General features: G+C 41.0%; 1 protein-coding gene across 1 annotated transcript; it reads right to left on the minus strand.

The window, feature by feature from the left end:
* Positions 1-12,351: 12,351 nt before the first annotated feature.
* On the minus strand, positions 12,352-20,306 carry LOC311005834 (transforming growth factor-beta receptor-associated protein 1). Its single transcript, XM_083998442.1, has 11 exons — positions 19,167-20,306; positions 18,773-18,967; positions 18,475-18,629; positions 17,173-17,255; positions 16,708-17,055; positions 16,541-16,598; positions 16,320-16,463; positions 15,988-16,122; positions 15,755-15,899; positions 15,255-15,676; positions 12,352-15,149 (listed from the first exon to the last, which is right to left on the minus strand). Exons 1-11 carry the CDS (start codon positions 19,852-19,854, stop codon positions 15,018-15,020), a joined length of 2,505 nt encoding a protein of 834 aa, XP_083854568.1. The 5' UTR covers positions 19,855-20,306; the 3' UTR covers positions 12,352-15,017.
* Positions 20,307-20,854: the final 548 nt, after the last annotated feature.

A 20,854-nucleotide genomic window follows, 5' to 3' on the forward strand; every position in this document is an offset into this window, starting at 1 on the left:
GTTCCTGGTCTCTGTTTGAAAAGTAAAAACAAAAAAACCCAGTCAAACAGTAGATACGACTCAATGTGTCTGCTTATTATAGGATCATTTAAAGATATCAAAGTTAAATAAAACCAACTTAATGGGATTTCTGGCGCTTAAGTGTAGGTGGTGGAGTTCTGTATTTAAGGATAATGACTAATCCACTACATCAAGCCTGCAAAAATTTAAGGTTTCACTGTCTGTATCAGGCAGCGCCAGCCATTTCACAACAAATGCCAAAAAAACAAAACAAAGCAGCTTGTCTTTGTGGTGTGTGGAGAAATCTTTGTGAAGTCAGGAGGATGAAAATGCTCCGCTCTCTTACCACAGAGTAAACTGCTTCAGAGCAGAGGTGGGTTTATATTTGACTTGTCAGTTCGTAATTACGTTTGACACTTACTGTGCCTGAAATGCAGAGTGACAACCAAGAAACAGTGTTTATACATGACAGTGTCACCTCACCATAGTTAGTGTTGCACCATAATGACTGAGACAGGACAAGTGTTGTTTCTGCTAACTATATTTGGTATTTGGTTCCAGCCAGTGTCTGTCTTTTAAAAAACTGTTAGAGGCCACACAAAGTGCATATGTCTCTCCACATGCTTTTTTGTTTTTGTTTTACTGTATATAAAGATGTGATCACAGGAAGTGAGCTGAAGTTTAACGTACTGAATGTCCAAAACAATGCCGGGGTCGAGTCGCGGTCTGGTGTGGTTTAGAGGATTGTTTTGCTGGCTGATGTACGCTGTGTGGGCCGATACTCTGACCAGAGCCAGAAACAGTGGCTTAACTGTGACTAAATGGGAATCATTATGTAATATACACAAACAAAATCACCCTGTTTCTCTCCAGAAATAACACATTAATAGCTCAAAATTGTGTTTTTCTTATTGTTGTATCACTTCAATGTTTGACTTCCACTGTTTGCAGAATGATGTATTTTCAGAGTTTAACACAGTAATTCATCTGCCGAAATGGTGATTTACTTTGGCCTTCAAGGACCTATTTGTAAGATTTGGTACTGCTAACATTAACCAACATTAGCGCCACTCCCTCTCACTCACCAACATAAAAAGCATGTAGTTTCAAGTTAAACATCAAACTTCGTTCCTTTACTCACCATGAGCTGCCCTGAGTGGTGCAAAGATGTCAGTGTTACATATAGCCTCTTACACCATAGATAGCCGAAGCTCCTTAAGTGTACACCTTTCCTAATACTAACAGTGGTTGTGGTAGCAAAAGTAAAGTTTACAACTAAAGCTGGAGCAAATTTTGTCATAAGGACACGTTAATTTCTATAGTTGTTAGATTGCAGGTGTCGATACTGAATGTTTTATTGCTAAAACACTGGCTGTTATAGTACAACATAGACCAGTACAGGTTATGTTGCAGAAAATGACATTTAATCCAGAAGATGATTTGAATAGAATATTATTTATTGAGAATAGTTTTAGGACAGCGTTAACAATGATTTAACGTTAACCCACATCATCTGTTAAACCCTCATACATGTAAGTGTTTGGATTCTGGTCTACTTGCTAGCCTCTCTGGTTTCTATGATAGATATAAAAAATGACTGAAAACTGAAACATCAATAAAACCAACAACTAGGTCACCATTCTTTACAAAGATGATGCATAATGAAAATGGCAAATATGCAGCTGGTTTGTCAACTGCAATCAGATGTGACCAAAAAGTCAACAGAAGTCTTGCTGCAAAACCAACACCAAACTATTCTATTGGCCTGCTTTTTGAAAAATATTAAGGGGAAAAAAGGGAAAACAAACCCACAATCATTCAAACAAGCGGCATGGTGCAGATGTTTTGGAGTTTGTTATTGGTGCTCCACAGACAGAAGAACATCCCAGAATAAATCAGGACGAGAACACACAAACTGAAGTCTCATTCCACATGGTTTGCACGGTGGCAGCTGGCTCCTCATTGTGTTTGTTTAATGGGTTCAGGGGACCAGACTTCATATTTGCAGGATATTTTGAAGAGACTTGCCAAAGGTGGTTACTGAATCCAAAAACATTTGTGTTGCGAGTTTGTCCAGAGCTTCACGTGGGCTGTGATTGTGGAAATAGAAAGTTGTCAGACTCTGCATGGGTCCAGGGTATTTCTTGACTTCACAGTATCTTTTGAACACCCACCATAAAGGAAACCATAGAGCATTAAACATGTCTAACCACAGGTCATTGGAGACTGGCTTTGACATGCAGACAAAACAAATCTTAAGTCAAAGTGTAAAAAAGCTCAGAGGCTAAATTTGACTTGTTTGGTGGACATTTAATCTGAAGTGTAACGGAGACAGATCTTTCAGTTCTTGTTTGCAGTTCGGCGGGATGCTTTGAAATTACAAGTGATTTAAACTTTATTTTCACAAAGAAAAGTCCTGGTTGAGTGCATTTTTAAAGGAACTATTAGACCCACATTTATGTGAAATGAGCCGTAAACCCCCCTCTGCTTTTGAGCAGGTAATGCTGGTGTTCAGGATGATGTGCAAGAAATGTGCACCCTTGTATTTCTCCAGTGTTTTATATGCACTTGTTAATAAAAGGCTTTTTGTGAAAAGGTTAAGGCTGAGGCGTCTAATGGGCTGAGTCCTGGTGTGTGTGAGTGAGCTGCATTACATAGATTAAAGCTATGGAAATGTAATTTTATAAACTAAAAATCCGAGTAGCTTCTTGTGGGGTCTGGATGATTTATTTTCTTCACACAACTTCATAAATTTCCTCTTTCTTCAGCCATCATATTTCTCTCAAAGCTCATCAGCATATAATGACAGAAATAATAAATTCTTCCAGGTGGTCTGCAGGGCCAATGTTGCAAAGCAGAACAAAGAGTTTGTTATTTTGATGAGCCAACAGTTTCTGTGTGGAGAGCCTGTTTTACTGTGAGGGCTCGTCCCGGCCTGAGCAGAGCCAAGTGGTCTTAAACACAGAAGGAGTGTGAGTCATTGTGCTCTGTAATTTCGGCACACTGCAGCTGTCTTAAGTGACCGCGGCTGTAGACCTGTTAACCAGCCCGATCCACATGTAAAACTTTCCCTTCCTCCTAACATAATAATTACAATGTCACTTCCCAGAGCTCTCTGCCTCAATTGCAGCATGTATAGGTTTAACAGCAATGACAGCTTGGTGGAAGATGTTTCTAGGACAGGCCTGATGACTATTTTGGGTCTCTGACCTTCTTTCCCGACAAAGAGCCTCTGTTAATCTCTTCCATAATTCCTGAACCAAATCTCTTTTTTTCCTGGATAATGCAGCTACTGTAAATACCATTTTTCTAAGGTTATGGGCTTTGCCTTTAAGGCACATCTAAAGCCTGTAAGTATAGGCCTATGTCTTTCTCTCTGGAGCAGGAGGTGGACAGTCGAGTCTGGATGGCACAAGGTGAACTGCCAATTCTCCTTAATGGCACGCACACTGTATGAGTCTTTGAAGAGTTTCCAATTGGTATTTTTCTCAGCTATTTACAGTTCTGTATTTTAAACAAATCTCCAAATGTGGAAGTTTGAGGTCGTGTGGTAAAGGAAGAGAGAATTACAGCCCTAATACTGGTGCACTTTTTTCTGCTACACTGTTTACACTGGTCTAGTCTCATTCTGGTCAGTGTGCAACAGCTCGTGGTTGAATAAAACTGTGGTTGTAGCCGCTGCTTGAATCTCATCTCGTGCCAGACAGACAGGTGGACTCAGACAGTGTCTGGAAAGTCCTGTAGGAGCTTTTAAATGGGAGCAGCTTTCCCAAGTGGCTGTTTAATGGAGGGACAGACATTTGATCAAACATATTTCGCATAGATGGAAAAAGACGGCCTCGCTAACACACTGAACTGCTGCTGTGTGCATCTCATTGAGCCAAACCAGCCATTTCCAGGAGGCTGTAACCACTTTGGTTGTGGCGGTGTATAAAATATATTTTCTTTTTGTTCAAAACCATCTGTTTGTATTTCAACTAATTCTTTGTTTAACCACATGCAGATCATAACATGATAATAGCATCTTCTTTGTTTTGAAGACAAGCCTTGTGGATAGCTGATTCATCTCAGTGTCCTTGTTTAGCTAGTGTCACTAGCCTTACCAGCTGTGTTCACATATAAGAAATGGTGTAAGTTCAGGATTAAACTTAAGTCCTTCACTCACTGACAGTTGTTTCCAGGAGTGGAAAGCAATGCCAATGTTAACTCTTGTCTCCATCACATTTCCTTAGCATGCTAGCTAACCACTTAGCTCTGGCTCAACCCGTCACTTTCCGATAGCATCTCTCTGCAGCCTCGTAACCTCTTGTATAAGAATAAAGAAAACAATGTTTGAAACAGAAATTCACAATGTTCCTCTTTAACTGCATTAATTAATTAGTTTGACGTTGAACAACAGGCAGCAAATGAATCTTAAATGTACGTAGTTCCATGGTAGGTAGTTACACAGGCGGCCACATATACTGTATCCAGCACCATCACTTTGAACACAAGCTCATCTGCATTCTTGTCGTCCTCATCAGGGTTTCGACATGAATGCAGTTCGTCGTCGTAACCAACTTGAGTGGGCAAATGTTCACATTTGATGGCGTCTGGCACTTTGGGGAGGTATTCTCTTAAATCCCGGTTTTTACTATACAGGGCAGATGGCAGACAGCATGTATGGCATCGTGTGGGTGAGCGGTTTGCTGATGTCAACGTTGTGGATCGAGTGGCCCACGGTGGCGGTGGTTATGGTATGGGCAGGCGTTATGGACAGCCAACACAGGTTCATTTTATTGATGGCATTTTGAATGCACAGAGGGGAGCGTGCCTATGTTCCCTCAGCCCTATGTTCCCTCAGCCCTATGTTCCCTCTGGACTCTCTCTACCTATCTGGACTCTGTCTATCTAGCCTGTCTAGCCTCTACCTGGTCTTTTTACTAAACTTAACCAACTCATTTCTTCATTGCCTAAACCCAACCAATGGTGGGACCAAAGAGCTGTGGGAATATGGCCTAATTTTCAGTGACAACAAAAGTTAGAAATGAGGGAACATAGGGCTGAGGGAACATAGGGATGACCCCGCACAAGGGATACCGTGACGAGATTCTGAGGCCTATTGTTGTGCCATTCACAACCATCACCTCATGTTGCAGCATGATAATCCACGGCCCCATGTTGCAAGGATCAGTACACAATTACTGGAAGCTGAAAACATCCCAGTTCTTACATGGCAGCATACTCACCGGACATGTAACCCATTGAGCGTGTTCCAGTTCTGCCAATATCCAGCAACTTCGCATATTCGCCATTGAAGAGGAGTGGACCAATACTCCACAGGCCTCAAACAACAACCTGATCAACTCTATGCAAAGGAGATGTGTTGCACTGCATGAGGCAAATGGTGGTCACACCAGGTAGCTACTGGTTTTCTGACCCCCCGCCCCCAAACCCACCCAATACAGTAAAACTGCACATTTTAGAGTGGCCTTTTATTGTGGCCGGCCTAAGTACACCTGTGCAATAATCATGCTGTCTAATCAGCATCTTGATATGCCACACCTGGGAGGTGGATGGATTATCTTGGCAAAGGAGAAGTGCTCACTAACACAGATTTAGACAGATTTGTGAACAATATTTGAGCGAACTAGGCCTTTTGTGTACATAGAAAAGCTTTTCAATCTTTGAGTTCAGCTCATGAAAAATGTGAGCAAAAACAAAAGTATGGCATTTATATTTTTGTTCAGTGTATATAGCAGCTTTGATAAATAAAGGTGACTTAGACTTTGACTCTGACTTTGGTCAGTGCATGAAGTATAATTCAAATGTGTTGACTTTTAATGCTAATATCTGGTGGTCACTACTGGGCTGCCTATGAGTGGCATGCTGGATTTCTAGAAATGTTTTCTCATTTTCTTTTGCGACCTGTTGCATCTGAAAATAATGATAAGAGTGACTGAAGGACACAAACATTAAGGTTCCGAAATACTCCAGAGCAAGGTCATGTCAGACATGAGTTAGTCACTACAAAAACCTTTACCATCGGAATCCACTATGACTTCTTTTCACTTTACTCATAGAAAAAGTTTGGCCTCTAGCAGCTGATTCTTGTTAATGAACATTTGTCATATGATGTAGGATGATGATTATGATAATGATAATGATAATGATGATGACTTAATCTGGTTTCTCTATGCCATTACTGAGTGTACTACGAAGGCCCGTGGCAGGATTAGAGTACAGCACTTTGCTCCATCTCTGAATGTATATAGCCCTCATTATAGTATACAATACTGAACACATTTTGCTGAACAAGAGCATGGAAGGATTTTTTGTTAACCCGAACTTAAGGTCATGGTTTACGAGGGATTTGACACAGATGCCAAATGTTCAAAGTGAGGCATTACGTTGCATTTTTAATGACAGAGGATTTTCATTTGCCTCCTCCTCTTGCTCTGTTGTGAAATAAGAGATTTCAAACCTAAATGAGATTAGTTTCATGTTTGGACTCTTCATGTCAAAGCCCTTCACTTTCACTTTATACATAGTGTGAAGCCCCTCAGTTGATTGCGCAGTTTGATCCCACCTCTACCTCACAGACAAGTGGTTTGCTCCATTGAAATTAAGCAAATTATATTCCACGCCTGTACACATGCAGCCACTGAAAGCTATACTTTCACCCGCTATTATCTCTCCAAGATTTCATGACTGTGAAACACCCTTTCCAAATTAAAGGTCGGAAATGTGCCAAAACCTGACATTATAGGGAGCTTTTTTAGGGGGTGAGCGTGTAAAAAAAGAAAAAAGAAAAAGGAAAAAAAAAAAGCTGCCCAGTCTCTTCAGTCTGTCCTGATTTGACATCAGCTGCCAACCTAAGCTTCAGCATGTTGAAATCAAACCTAGACTTCTCCTTCAGTCTGTGCAGAGATCAGGAGAGCTGAGGTTGGCTCCTCCAGACGTTTTAAGCTCTTTGCTCTGTGATGAAATGCAGCAATAAACCACAAATGTCAGTAATCACCTGGGGATAAGAAAAGAGACTGGTATGTGTAGTCACACAGAGGTGCACAAACACACACATGCACACACACACACCGTCAAACACAATTTCAAAGCAGACAGCAGGGAGGTATTTGTCAGACTTTTCAACCCGACAATCATCACGGGTAATTAGTCACTATATTTATAATGCAGTTGAAGCTTTTCATCTGTGTGTGGATCATTTATTTATTTTATTCATGATTTGAACGAAAAAGTGCAACAATCAAAAGCAACAAAACGATTTAGACGCAGTCATTCTGCTGTGGGGAACAGGGAATTTTAGCTGACAGACGGCAGACAAATAAAGCTATTTATACCAGTTCACTATTATATTTGGTGTCATGCATAAAGAGAGAGTCTCAAAGATTTTAAAATATCTGAAGGCCGTTTTGCCTCAGGATTGGAGCCTATGTACTTCCCCGGGTTTTTATGGGTTTTAAGAACATGCTTATTCTGGTTTACTCATACATATAATAGTAGTTGTTGCTATGGTTTTGTTGCTTCATTAAGCAACATGTTAAGCATACACAATGTTATGTTATAGAGCTCTGAGTTGGTTTCGGTGTTTAGACAATGGAAAGCGAGAGCGCTTTATTTAGGACACTGTGATTCACGGTCATGTCACCACAATGACGACTGCTCTCTGGTTTATTGTTATATGTGGATTTTGGACCCACAGGGTTTGAGCCTGCGCTGAAAGCTGACTGAGCAAATCAGTCATCAAATGATAGATCATGCTGCAGATAGCATTGGCTAGATCAAGTAAAAGTAGAAGTAGTACTGCATAAGTTAGAGTCTGCAAAACGTACATAAGGTTTGAAAAATAAAAGTGCACATTCTAATGTTATGATGATGATATTAAAATGTATGACGTTAGTAAACTGTTAATTCTGAGGAATCAGTAGGTTGCAACCATCCTGTCCTTTCTGGCCTGGCCTGAAGGAGTTTAGGTTCAAGGACTTTTAACCTGAAACATTTCTAAAATCTTTGTTTTCTAAAATCTTTGTTTGTTTTTATTAAATAGAAAAAGACAATTTTGTATCTTTGAGCTTCACACTGTTAGCTTGAAGCCACCTGGTGAATCTGGACAGAAAACTTCTCAACAACTTCCTCCTGACATCTGAAATATTAGAAAAGGATTCAATCAGACAAGTGACTCCCAATCTTTTCCATTTCATGGCTTTGAAATCTCTAATGTTTCTTCCTGTTGCTAATCATTTTCAAATTCCAGTTTATCTAATAAATGGAAAATGGCCTGTCACAACAATGAAAGGGTTTTTTAAAGCTTATTAATAATTTTATTACATCTGAAAACATTTAAAAAAAATACTATATACTTTTTTTCATAATATATCAAATATCACACATGTTTTCTTGGTTGTTTTGTTTTATTAATCTCTTTTCACTCAAAAATGATTTGTCAGCCCACTTGTATTACTTTTACAGTCCACCAGTGGGCACTAGCCCACAGGTTGGGAAACACTGAACTAAAGCAATTAGCAGTTGCTGGTCTAATCTTTGCTGTTTAACAGTTGTTTTTATGAGGTCATCAAATGTTTAAATCAAATATTTATCAGACCTTGAGCTTCTTCCCTTGGAGCCACAAAAGGCTTTATACAACATTTTCACATATGCAGTAGTCCTGCCCCAAAACCTATAAAGACTTTGATGTGTATGACCGACAGGCTTCCTCTATAAATATAATGTATAATAAATGCATTCAGAAAGGTTATGGTCCACGTTCTGAGACCAAGTTAAAGGATACACTGAGACGCAAATGTCATTCAATTAACAGAAGCTGAATTGTGCTTTTTGGTAAGAAGAGAGCATCTTATGATCTTTTGGACTTGTTCTCTCTTTTTTTTTTTTATAGATGCAAAGTGATGCTCAGGCGCTCCTGAAATACCCTCAAGTATGGGTATGTGTTGGTGCATGAAGCCACAAAATGCAGAGATGTCGTGCAGCTTCACGTCAGTTGAGAATCGTTCCATTCTTCAGCGCTCCAGGGTAGTTAGGGTTCATGAAGGACTTAATGAAAGCCTTGAAATATCCACCGTTCAATGCTTCCAGAGATGTTCGATCTGTAGAAATAGAATTGTAATTCTATGCTAAAACACAATGTACCTCTAATTTGTCTGAGCTCTGATTCAAGCTTTGATTGCTATATATAAGTTTATGATAGTTCATGGGATGCTACGCTCTAAAATACACATTACAAAAGGTTTTTTTCCTGCAATTTCTTTAGCTTGATGATTGAATAAAGCCTTTTGGGGTTAGTATTGGATTTCATAGCCCCCCTGGGATCTTTATTGTGTGGGTTACAGTAAGTTCAGACCCAGATCGCAGAGGGAGGGCGTTTCAAACTCGGGTGGTTGATATCAGGGAACATTTTTAACTCCCTGGCCTATCTGTTGTGGTGAAGGGTGTGTTCATCTGCGGGGAGGACTGGCGCTAAATGTCTAATTATGCGTGATCCTATGTTCTCAACTTTCCCAGGGTATACTAACAGTAACTTAATGCAGCACATGCTCTATAATCAGTGATGTCAAACACCACATGCGGCACAGTCTCACAGATCCAGCTCAGGATCCATGAGGGACCCTGCGGCGCAGAAGACGTGTCCCTTCTGTTGTCAGAGCTTTAATTATGTTCGTTTCACACGAGGCAGATCGCAAAGCCATTTTTGTGTGACTGTCTTCATCACCTGCAGCTTGCTAAATACACCTCTTTGAATATGCATAATATTATGTACACAATATATCGGGCTTGTTTCAGAGTAGTTGATGAATGTGTTTAGTTGTGTGTATATTTCTTAATAACAAATATGACCTAATTGTTTTTGCTGGTACTTTGTGCTGCTAAAACTGGACCACAATATAGATGATGAAGTACCCGAATGGGTGTGTAATAACGAAGCAATTAGACGGCCAGATTGCAGCTCTGCCCCAACTTTCTGACTACTCAGCAGGTCTCTGTTCCCAGAAACCCAAATGTTCCAGGGATGAAAGCTGCTAGACATGGAAATCAGACACAAGCCTCCAGATTAAAAGATAAAAACAGGTGGACGGCCAAAACAAGACCCCTTGGGCCGAGCACTTAACTCTCCACCTGAAATTCACTCCTAGAAAAGAACTGTAAACACACGAGGCTGCCAAAGTCCTTACTCTTTACACTTTCCAAAAATTAGCCCTCATTCCTCATCTAAAATTGAGTCATTAGTTGTAGCCTATACAGCACAGATCATTATGCTAATTCCTCTTAAGTTGTTTAGGAATACATCTATTTATGGTCGAAGAAAGAAGTGAAGTTTCTGTGTTTGATGTTTTTGTGGTTTCTGTGAGCTTTATGGTGAATTCATTGATAAATGGAAGCTTTGAGAGTTACCTAAGGGTCTGCATGGAAATTACTGGGTTGTGAAAACAGGCTGAACATAATGTTTCACTTTTTTAGAGCCCCTCATTTTACACAATTTGGTTTTTATGTGCAAAGCAATAGGCCTATGTAAACCTCAAAGCAACAATAATTAAATTTCATAATAATAATGTATCAAATGACAGTGGGTGTGAGAGGCATCCCTTGTAGTAATGAACCTACAGAGAATTATCATATGATCTCAAGCTTTCCTTGGCTTTATGGAGGTTTATGGCAAGTACCAGCTGGTTTCTATAGAAACTTCACTGTTTTAATTGACTCACTTCTCATCATTCTTGGCTTCAGTGAAAATGCTGTATAAAACCCACCTGAGCAGCAGAGAGACACAGTTAGAAACTATCTAGACAACCCTCAGGAGGTGGTGGTGGAGACCAAACAGAGAGCTAAAAGAAAGTGAATGATGAACAGTATTTATCAGATGGCCACAAATACATCCAAATGAAAGGATGTGTTACTTGCTCCAGATCACCTGTGTAGGTGAATAGGTAACATTTGCAACAAGATCAACTCATTCATGTGATTACATTGTTCACTGTGTGCTCTCATTTTAACCATGTGAGTTTAAATCATACCTGAACAGACATGTCGATGTTTAATGTAGTCAACAATGTAAACTGTAAACAGACGTATTATGCTGCTGAATGAAAATGCAAGAATTGGGAAGGAAAAAACAAGCTCTTCCTATACCTCTCAGAAAGCTGGACTGTTTTATCATCAGTAAAAAATAATACCCCCTCCCCTTTTCCCTCCACCTTCTCTCAGAATAATTATCATACAATCTCTAAGCACTTTACCCATATTTGTCGTAATGTAATTTACTTCTTCGGTAAACTAATTATCTGTAGGAAAATAAATTATATTCTTGACAGTAATCATTGCCTATTTATTCTAAAAGTGTCAGTACATATTATATCGAGTCAACAAACCGTTTTGAGCACTGAAAGAGACCAACAGTGAACAATATTATCCCTGGAGCCGTGGTGTGACTGTCTATAGCATACAGTAGCGATGATGTATATAACCCACGCCTGGAGCAGGGCAGGGTGGGTGTCTGTGGTCTCTGTCTCTGCCCTGTGTGTCTCCAGTGGGCCACCCTACACATTTCTCCCAGTGGCATTTTCCCAAACCCCAAGGTAGCAAGTCATGAAAATGAGAGCGTTGCCTTAGGAGTTAAAAAAAGATGTGTTTTGATCATCCTCTTTGGCTACTGATTCCCATACTTGTTCTGCTACATCTACAGAATTAGTATTGCCGGGGAGGGTGGGAATTAAAGTTCAATCATTTAGGTTTTCTGCTACCTTACCATTATTGCTACCAGAAGGGTTGCAAATTAAGATTCTCCTTGTCTTTCGCCAACCACTGACAGACTGAAAAATGCGTCATAAGCGACATGATACAGTAATTTGTGGCTTTGACTATAAATATGATGCACGATGCACAGGGGAGCATTGTGTATTCATTTTTCCCATGGGCTTTATTTAGCAAGGTACCTGCTGCAGTTTTCATAATCCTGAGGCAGCATTTCCTTCATGGACTATTTTGAGCTGCTGCCAAACAGTGGAAGCTACGTCTTTACATAACTTTATGATATGAGTAAAGATAATTGACTTTGAGGCACTAAATATAAAAAAAACGCATATTTTAACCCTTGTAATCTGTAAACATTATCTTCCTTGTGTTATATAACTGCAAAATCAACCTTTCTGCGTCTCTTTATCGTCTTCTGATTCTCTCAAAACTCTATATGTAGAAAAGCACCAAGGAAGTAACCCTCTCCACAAAGCCAATACATTGAGTTTAAGCGCTTGATGAAGATGAATAGAAATAGAGAAAATATTTTAAAGCACTTTTATTACACCAAATGAAGACATATTTAATTTCTATCTTACATGGGACATCATGTACATATTCAAGTAGGCTATACAACACATTGTTTACAGGAAAAAAAAATCTTCACCATGACCCTATTTAAAGTAATTTAGATTCAAGAAAGGTCTCTGTCTCTATTAGACCTCTTATAACATTCACACATATAGACCAAAAGAAGTACTTAAATCAAACCATGTGATCATGGCCAAATTAACTTAATGGAGGTAATTCTCTGTAGGAGACTTCTGAGCTGAAAGCCTCTTCAAAATCAATACCATAATCAATGTTCATGTCAGAAAATATACACTAAACTAATAAACACTTTTTATGCTGTACTGTAGCTACAAGAGGACAGAGCAGAAGACCTCAATGACATACTGTATAGGCAAAAATGTCCTATACTGTACATACTGTTCCCAACCGAACCGCATCACCATCCATATAAACTATGTTATCATGTAAACAATTACATCCTACACTCCAGACAGACGCCATTTTTTCCCTTAAATTTAGAAAAGCACAAGAAGAAAATGGTCTTGTTTTCCTCCTAGCTCTGACTCTGTGGCATTGGTTATTTATAATGGGAGACTGAAGTCTGGATGCCCACCATACTTTCCTCTATAACCGTTGAGTTTTGCATCCATTCCCTTCCCCTTATGTGTAAAATGACCATCTGGCTCCAGCACCACAGAGCACCTCAGGGAACCTCATAGAGACCCAGAGTCCAGACCTACATAGGCCCTGGACTACAGACTGCAAGGGGCTGATTTCACCTTTCACACTCAATGAGAGACCCATCAGATGAGAGAAGTAAATTAATGCACTAAATTGTTTAGGTAGAGGAAGGTGTATTTGCACTTGTGAATGCTTATTTTTAATCTGTTGGTTTTCTTGTGGCTCTTGGTCAACATCAAAGATGAGAAAAACGTTTTTGAGGCACAACAAAACCTCAAGTGTTCAAAACAACATTAATGTTCCCTGAGGATGTCCGAAACAGGGAAGGAGTGGACATAATTTTGGCCCCTTGGTCCACCCAGTGGTCACTGGTCATCAGGCACAGCCCAGAGCTCAGCCAATCCCAGAGCAGCAGCCCTCATGGCCCATTCACATGAACTGTGAGAGGCTCCCTACACATCTCAAAACAAGTAAACAAAAAAAATGACTTGATGCTTCTTGATTTTCTTTGCACTGATACCTGTTTATCCAGCCATGGTCACAATGCCTGAACAGGGGAGTGAAATTAAATGCTTACTTTATCAAAATTACAAGGAGCTTTTATGGAAGAGTGGACGTGGCAATTTTCCTGCAACCGCATGAAAGAGAAAACGCTAGAAATAAAGCGTCATGAGGTTTTCTGACCTATGATTCAGTCTATTTCTAGGAATCAGAGGTAAAATGTATACTATCAGAGTGAGAAATACCAAAGTCAAGTGTAGCCCTTAATCCTAGTTGCACTCCCCGAAGGCTTCGTAACACCCACGCAGTAAAACATTAAATGCGCACAACTTTCCTTTGCCTTCTAGACCCTCAGAGAGAACGATGGGAATCTCCCACAAAGGCCTCATTAGGAGGGAAAAATGCAAGAAATCCTGGCAAGGGTATCACAAAGAGATAATCCCATCCAACATGTTCATAATTCACTATTTATCTACACTGCAATTAGTCACTCACCCCAGGCCAAAAACTTAGAAGCAGCACAGCCAAGTGACTGTTCCAGCCCCCTTAGGCGTCTCCTTCACTCGTGTCCCAAAATGCATCAGGATGAAGAAACACTTGCAGTTATGGTTAGCCTTAATGACTAAATTCTAACAGAAATAGACAAATATATCTTGACTCCGGTGTGATCCGACTTAATGATATGTGTTTAAGTTTATTCACAAGATTTCCATACTGTACATGCGGACACACTGGAGTTTGTGTGTTATTATTTGAAGCACATGTCTGTGATGTTCCCTAATGATATAGGGATAATGTTGGTTAAAACTGCCTCTGATTTCATTTCCCATACTAAACACAGACATGTCATTTGGTTGCTTGTAAAATTAGTTTATAACAGAAATGACCCCACTGCTTTGCACTTTCTTGACCTGCTTGCTTTTCATTCTTTTAAACCTATAATTGTGATTTTCCTTTCTGTTTAGTTTAATTTTGTTTGTTGGTTATAAATGTGAATTAATTCACAGTCTGAATTCAAAAACTCTCTCACGTGCAGCATGTTGACTTTCTATTTCCAGCTGTATGCAGACAAATTTACACAGCCAGTGGAAACCATGATGGTGGGGATGCATATACAGCAGGGGAGGATGGTCACATTCTCTTTGGTCATTGGGGTGACCACGGGTGGTTTCCCATAAAACACCACTGTCTGATCAGTGAATATATATCCCAATTCACTTTATAGCTATTGCCGTCTACAGTGTCTCGAGGAAATAACTCAGACATGCCGCCCTGAAAAAGTGCACTGCAAGCTCCTTTGCAGTTGGAAACCAGTTATTTACACAATCTTTTTTCTTTTTTCTAATTAGGGAATGTGTCTGCTCCAAGGTCCATGAATTGAATCATTGTCAAGAGTTTTCCTAGATGACACAGTCTGGATGATCAGGTAGAAAGCAAACAAACATATCTGACTAGAAATGAATGTGATTGTCAAGAGTCAAGCAGAGATGCCACAACAGACTGGTTTATCAGGGTCTTTTCTATTCAGTGCAGGTGGTGTGCATCACCTCGCCATGCAGGGCACGGGCAAACTGTGGCTCTGTGAGCTCTCTCTGGCAAACCTTACACTTCTGCTGCTTGTCCAGTCTGACCTTTGTTTTGGAGGCCTGCATCTGTGGAGGAGCGAGTGAAAGGGCAACAGGGTTCAGAAGACGGGAAACAAGAAAACACACAATGTTCACTGCAGTACAAAATATGGAATATGTTATTAAACTCACCCAAGTGACCTTGTGCCTCATGAGCTCTGCCTGGGCCAGCGCCTTTTGCAACATCGCCATCCGCCTCTGGTGGAAGGCCTCCCTGACCGATCCAACTAAGAACTGGGAAACTAATTGAACAGACCAGGAGTCGGGCAGGAGCTGGAGGACCTTCTCCGCTGTGAAGGCCTGTGGGTTGTTGTTGAGCAGATCCACTGCGCTGTTAATGAGATCCTTGGAGGTCAGGTAGATTTTGAGCAAGGTGAGCAGCAGGGAATGACTGAACTGAGTGCCTTGGCCCTGGGCGGCCCTGCAGCAGTAGGCCTCGGCAGCCTCGAGGTCTCGCTCCTGCTGAACGAGCACCTGCAGAGCCTGGGAGTGTTCGCCCGTCCTCCCGAGGAGAATGGCTTTCTCTGTGTACAGAGTTGTTGACTTGATGTTCCCTGCAATGAGAAAAAAACAAGACATTTAGCGTAATTTGCTGATGACTCTATTTATGTTCCCATAAGGCCTCCACACACCATAGACAGTGGAGACGTCATAGAACTTGGATTCCCAGAGCAGCTGTTGCAGTTTTCCTCTGGTCAGCTTCAAATCTGTTTCCTCTTCTTCTTGAAGAGCCTTGGTAACATATGCCAAGGCCAGACGGCTGTGATGTCTCTCCTCCTGAGGGCAGATTACACCAATCATGGCTCAGTGTATTTAATAAAGGAGTCAGGCTATTAGATTATGTCGCTGCTGCTGCTGCACCCACCTCACTGCTCAAATCTTGGATTAAGAACTCAAGATACAAAATCAGGGCCAGTGGATACTTCTCCAAGCGAACAAGGACGTCTTGTGCCTCCAGTCGATCATCTGGTGGGCGCTTAGTGAAAATCTGCACACCTGTCTTTTTCAAATAAAGCAAAACTTGTTATTGGAGATTTAATTAGCAACACTTTTCCCATAATCAAGGCAATTGAGTTAATATGGTGGAGTGGGTTGCACTTTCCAGGGTGTTTATATCGCCTATGTTAAACACATAATTGCATTGTGCAACTCTGCCCTCTGCTGCCGAGTTGAACGCATAGAAAATGAAGAAGGCACCTCTTGGTTTCTTTGCAGGGTCCAGTCGACAAATGTCCACACAGTATCCCTGATTTCCAGCTGACTCAGAGTCCGCACTATATGGCCATATACATCAGAGCAAGAGGGGTCTGTGAGGGAGCCATCGTCAATCTTCACCCAAGTCTGGAAGAATAAAACAAACTAGGAAGGCATTTCTACAGGTACTTAGTGTAAAAATGTGGAGTTTGGGGGAATGATACCTTTAGTGCATCAGTTTGCTTCCCATGGCTTTGATAGAGGGAACCTAAAGCAAAAAATCTGAAGTAAAAAAAAGAAGGAGCAGCAAATTAGAAATTACTTTGTAAATTATCCTGATTAATAATTGTTCAACTCATGTATGTGACCAATGATCTTTATTCATTTTCACCTGTTGTGTTGCTCCAGAATGGGAACACAATGATCCAGCCTGCACTCATTGGGAAATGTCACAAGCTGCTGCAGATTTTCAGTGTTTCCCAGTTCTGTGTACAGCCTCAGGAGGGCGCAGTCCACCTCCACAGCACACTTCAGGTCCTGCTCGGTGCCTCTGACCGCTCTGAGAAAATCTCCCAGGAAGGCCAGGTAATGATGAAATGTGTCTCTGTCCTCTTGCCAAAGCACGTGGAGATCCCTGCCCTTGTTCGCTTGGTCAAACTGGGGCTGAAAGTCCTCGCTGAGACAGGGCTGCATATCAGGGTAGAGGCGAATGATTTCTCTGGGGTCCAGCTCACCTTTACTGTTCAAGTGGATGACGAGTATTGATTTGTGTTAGACAAAGTTCACATGGCACAGTTTGCTGTTATTCATTTGTCTTTTTAAAAACATTTTTCAGTGGTAGAGGGTTTTTGCTCACATGAATAGATCTCTGGCCTCGGAAAAACCCTCCTGGTAAAAATGAACAAATCCAGCCAAGCAAGTGATGGCCTTCTGCAGCTCCTGTCAACAGTACAAAAAAAAACAACTAAGCATACATGACGATGAATCATATTTATGCAGGCAGAGGACTGTATAACCACCTTTTAAATCTCAAGGGCACGTCAAATAGTGCACAACCTGACTAACAATAGTAAATGACTGCTGGCTCATCAGCATGTTAATTCTAACATGTTCACCTCTAAACTGTAACCTGAGATATGGCACAGATTACACTAAATCTCAGACACCATCTGCTGTCCTCAGTTGCATTCATCCAACTGCAATACACAGAGAGAAGCAGCGCACAGTAATGTTGCCCGAGCCGGTCCACGCCTCGATGTCCTGGTGCAATCAATCTGTCACTGGGAAATATTGAATTCCAGCACTACAACACAGTGTCAGCTGGGGCCGAGTAGTGCATATAAAAGATGGATGGATGGATGGATGGATGGATGGATGGATGGATGGATGGATAGATAGATAGATAGATAGATAGATAGATAGATAGATAGATAGATAGATAGATAGATAGATAGATAGATAGATAGATAGATAGATAGATAGATAGATAGATAGATAGATAGATAGATACAGAACTTACATACATACATGTCTCAGAATGTTTTAACTTTGTCTCTCTCTCTGTTTGATTTGTATTTTTATGTTGTTGTACCTTGACATCATTGCAAATGAGGTAAACCACAATGATTTCCCGAGGCTTAAATAAAGGTTTGAATTGAATACATACACATACATAGAGCAGCAACTGTTCAACAGCTAGGGTGTATTTAGCAAATATTAGCCTGCTAACATTTGGTAATTAGCAGTGATGCAGTAAACATGCTGATCTAATACAGGGACACTGGTCGACATTAAACCCCTTTAACATCATAGCATTGTTATTGACACTATGTTGGCATGCAATTGAGCATTTGCTTCAAAGCATGCCATGCAATGTTCTATGCTAGTAATGTGACCTCTGTTTACTCTGGAAATGAGTGAAGCAAAATCTCATAAGGTTTCCTGTTATTATATTAGTGAGGTGTTTCACCTTCAATTACATCTAACTAAAACCCCTGATTTGAACTGAGAAATAAAAAATCTGTTTTCATCTAGTTACCCCTAAAATGTGGTTTTGTAAGATTTGAAATGAAGAACATATTATTTAGATATGGATTTCCGAGCAGGGACATGTTTGCGTCATGCTGTAGGCCTATATTGTCTACACATTTCAGTTCACCTTGTATGAGTCAAGTGGATAACGGCTTTGAACTCCATCCAGCAGCATTAAGGCCTCCTCGATCCGCTCATGTCCCACAAGGGCCTGGATCTGCTCTTTAAATGGCACCAGACTCAGGCTGAAAATGTCTCTCTGCGTGAACACTAACACGCCATCTGAGGGGAGATTTTGTTTGTTGGTCTCAAGAATAATAACACTCAGTGTATGAGAAACAGTAGGTGCAAGAATGATGGAATGAAAAAAGTGCAAACTGGGACAGACTTTAAAAAAAAAAAAAGCATAAGTGATTCTGGTTTACCTGACGTAGAGAGAAGACCCTTCGCTCCATGAAGACTCACAGTCTGTTTGCACTGCTGATCCAACATACTGTAGACAGACAACACTTGGGGCTGCAGGGTAAGGATGTAAGGGAAACAAACTCCGACTGCCAGCACCTCCAGAGGCCACTGCAGGGGAGGGCGCTGGCAAATCCCCGTCTTCATCACAAACATGCCTGTAGCGATGAGCATGGAGAAGTGATATCTTGGCAAAACAAATATCCTGTGGCTAGATGAATATATGGGGGAGTGATATGAGATGATTAACTGTATAGCAGCGTTGGAAGGGAACCATATACAGTATGACACATGGATATGTCTGTGCTAAACAGCCCGTAGAACAACATGTACCAAAAACATTTTGGCTGCTCTTACCTAAAGATTCAGGCCCATTCAGGAGGAACTCCCCTCGGCCCACTGAGGTCACAACAACACGCTGCTTGTTGTGATTGTGGGGGAAAAGCTCCTCTGTGTTCCCAGTCTCCATATCACAGAGGAGATACCTATCACAGGTGGCTACACACAGACAGGTGCCATCTACTGATAAGGCCACGGGATCCTGAAGCAGAGGGACTTCCTTCACAACCTCCCACCTGTCCACTCCCACCGCGTGAATACGGATCATCTTCCTGCGACTGGAGGAACTCACCATCTTCACAAATCCTGTTTGATCTGTGAGCGGTGAAGCGCACACCTCAAACAAAGACACGTGCTGGATTTTCTTCAGAGCAGGAATGGGCTCCAAGGAGAACATGTTGAGGGCAGTGATGCTCCGATCCCACAGGACCAGCAAATGGTTGAAAAGTGGTACTACCCTCAGCTGGACCACTGGGTTGCTTGATCCTAATTTTCTTGCCCGACCTTCTCTGGCTTTACTCTGTCCAGGACTCAAATCTCCATTTGAGCTGATTTGGAGGACAAGGTGCTGGACTGTTGCATGTTTGGTCCCTATATACACATTTCGATCATAGCACTCAAGGCATTCGATGCTGGATTTGTCCTTTTCTTTAGGGGCTTCTTGTCTTCCATAGACATGTGTTTGTGTGAATGCTTTAAAAGCCATTGCAGAGATGCATTAATGTTTGACTCTGGTTGTGCAACTCACACCAAGCGTCAGTCTAGTAATAGCTCACCAGCAAGCAGAGAAGAACTTCCTCACAAATAACTCTTTTCTCTGTGAAAAGTCCTCACATAAGGTATCTGCTTAAATCAAAGCCACAGCTCTACTTCAGTAAAATATGTAAAATAAGACGTCCCTACCTCTCTGCTGCTCCCCCTTCCCCTTTGATTTCTCCACGGCTTTATGAAGTGTAAAGTAGTTTCACCTCCCCATGTGACTGTATCCTGACAGGAAATCTATGTCAGCAATTTACAGCGCTCATCCTGCCATGTGAGGACGCTTACACAACTCATCCAGCCGCCTCACCAAGAAAACCAACTTTTACAAGAATCAAAACATTAGGTATGCCGAAGAGGACGGATATTTTGAGGTGCCCACAGTTACGGTCACTTGTATTCCTGGCTTGTGCACGGACCAAAGTGGTGGCTTTGGTCAGTGGATAATGGACAAGTAGAGGAGCAAGTGATCTGCTGATCAAACCATATATGGTCGCTCTTAGTTTGTTTACAATGGGCATGAGCTGGGTGCGATGAGGTCAAGAGGCAACAGAAACACAGAGGTTCGTTTTATGGCAATGGCTGTTTAAAGGGTGAATGACAGTGGACAATATGGTCATAAAACAATCTGGATTTTAAACCTACCATCACAATTATATTTGTTTTTCTGAACTTGTCTTCTGTCCCTCTGTCTGAAAGAATTTCATATAAAGAGCCATATGCACTTTGCTCCTCTGGATGGCATCATTGGAGTGAAAAAAAACATTAGGATAAGCAACAGCAGTTAGTAAAATGATATCCATCTCAGCATGATGTATACAGAAAGGTCTTTATTAGAACAGCTGGTAGGATATTAAGTATTTCACATGAGCGAAGCATAAATCATCCATTAAATCCCTCTAGAGAATAGTAGTAGTGACATCCTCAGATTGTTTATTTTATTTGAT

This window comes from Trachurus trachurus (assembly GCF_905171665.1).
Source record: "Trachurus trachurus genome assembly, chromosome: 22".
Lineage (NCBI taxonomy): Eukaryota > Metazoa > Chordata > Actinopteri > Carangiformes > Carangidae > Trachurus > Trachurus trachurus.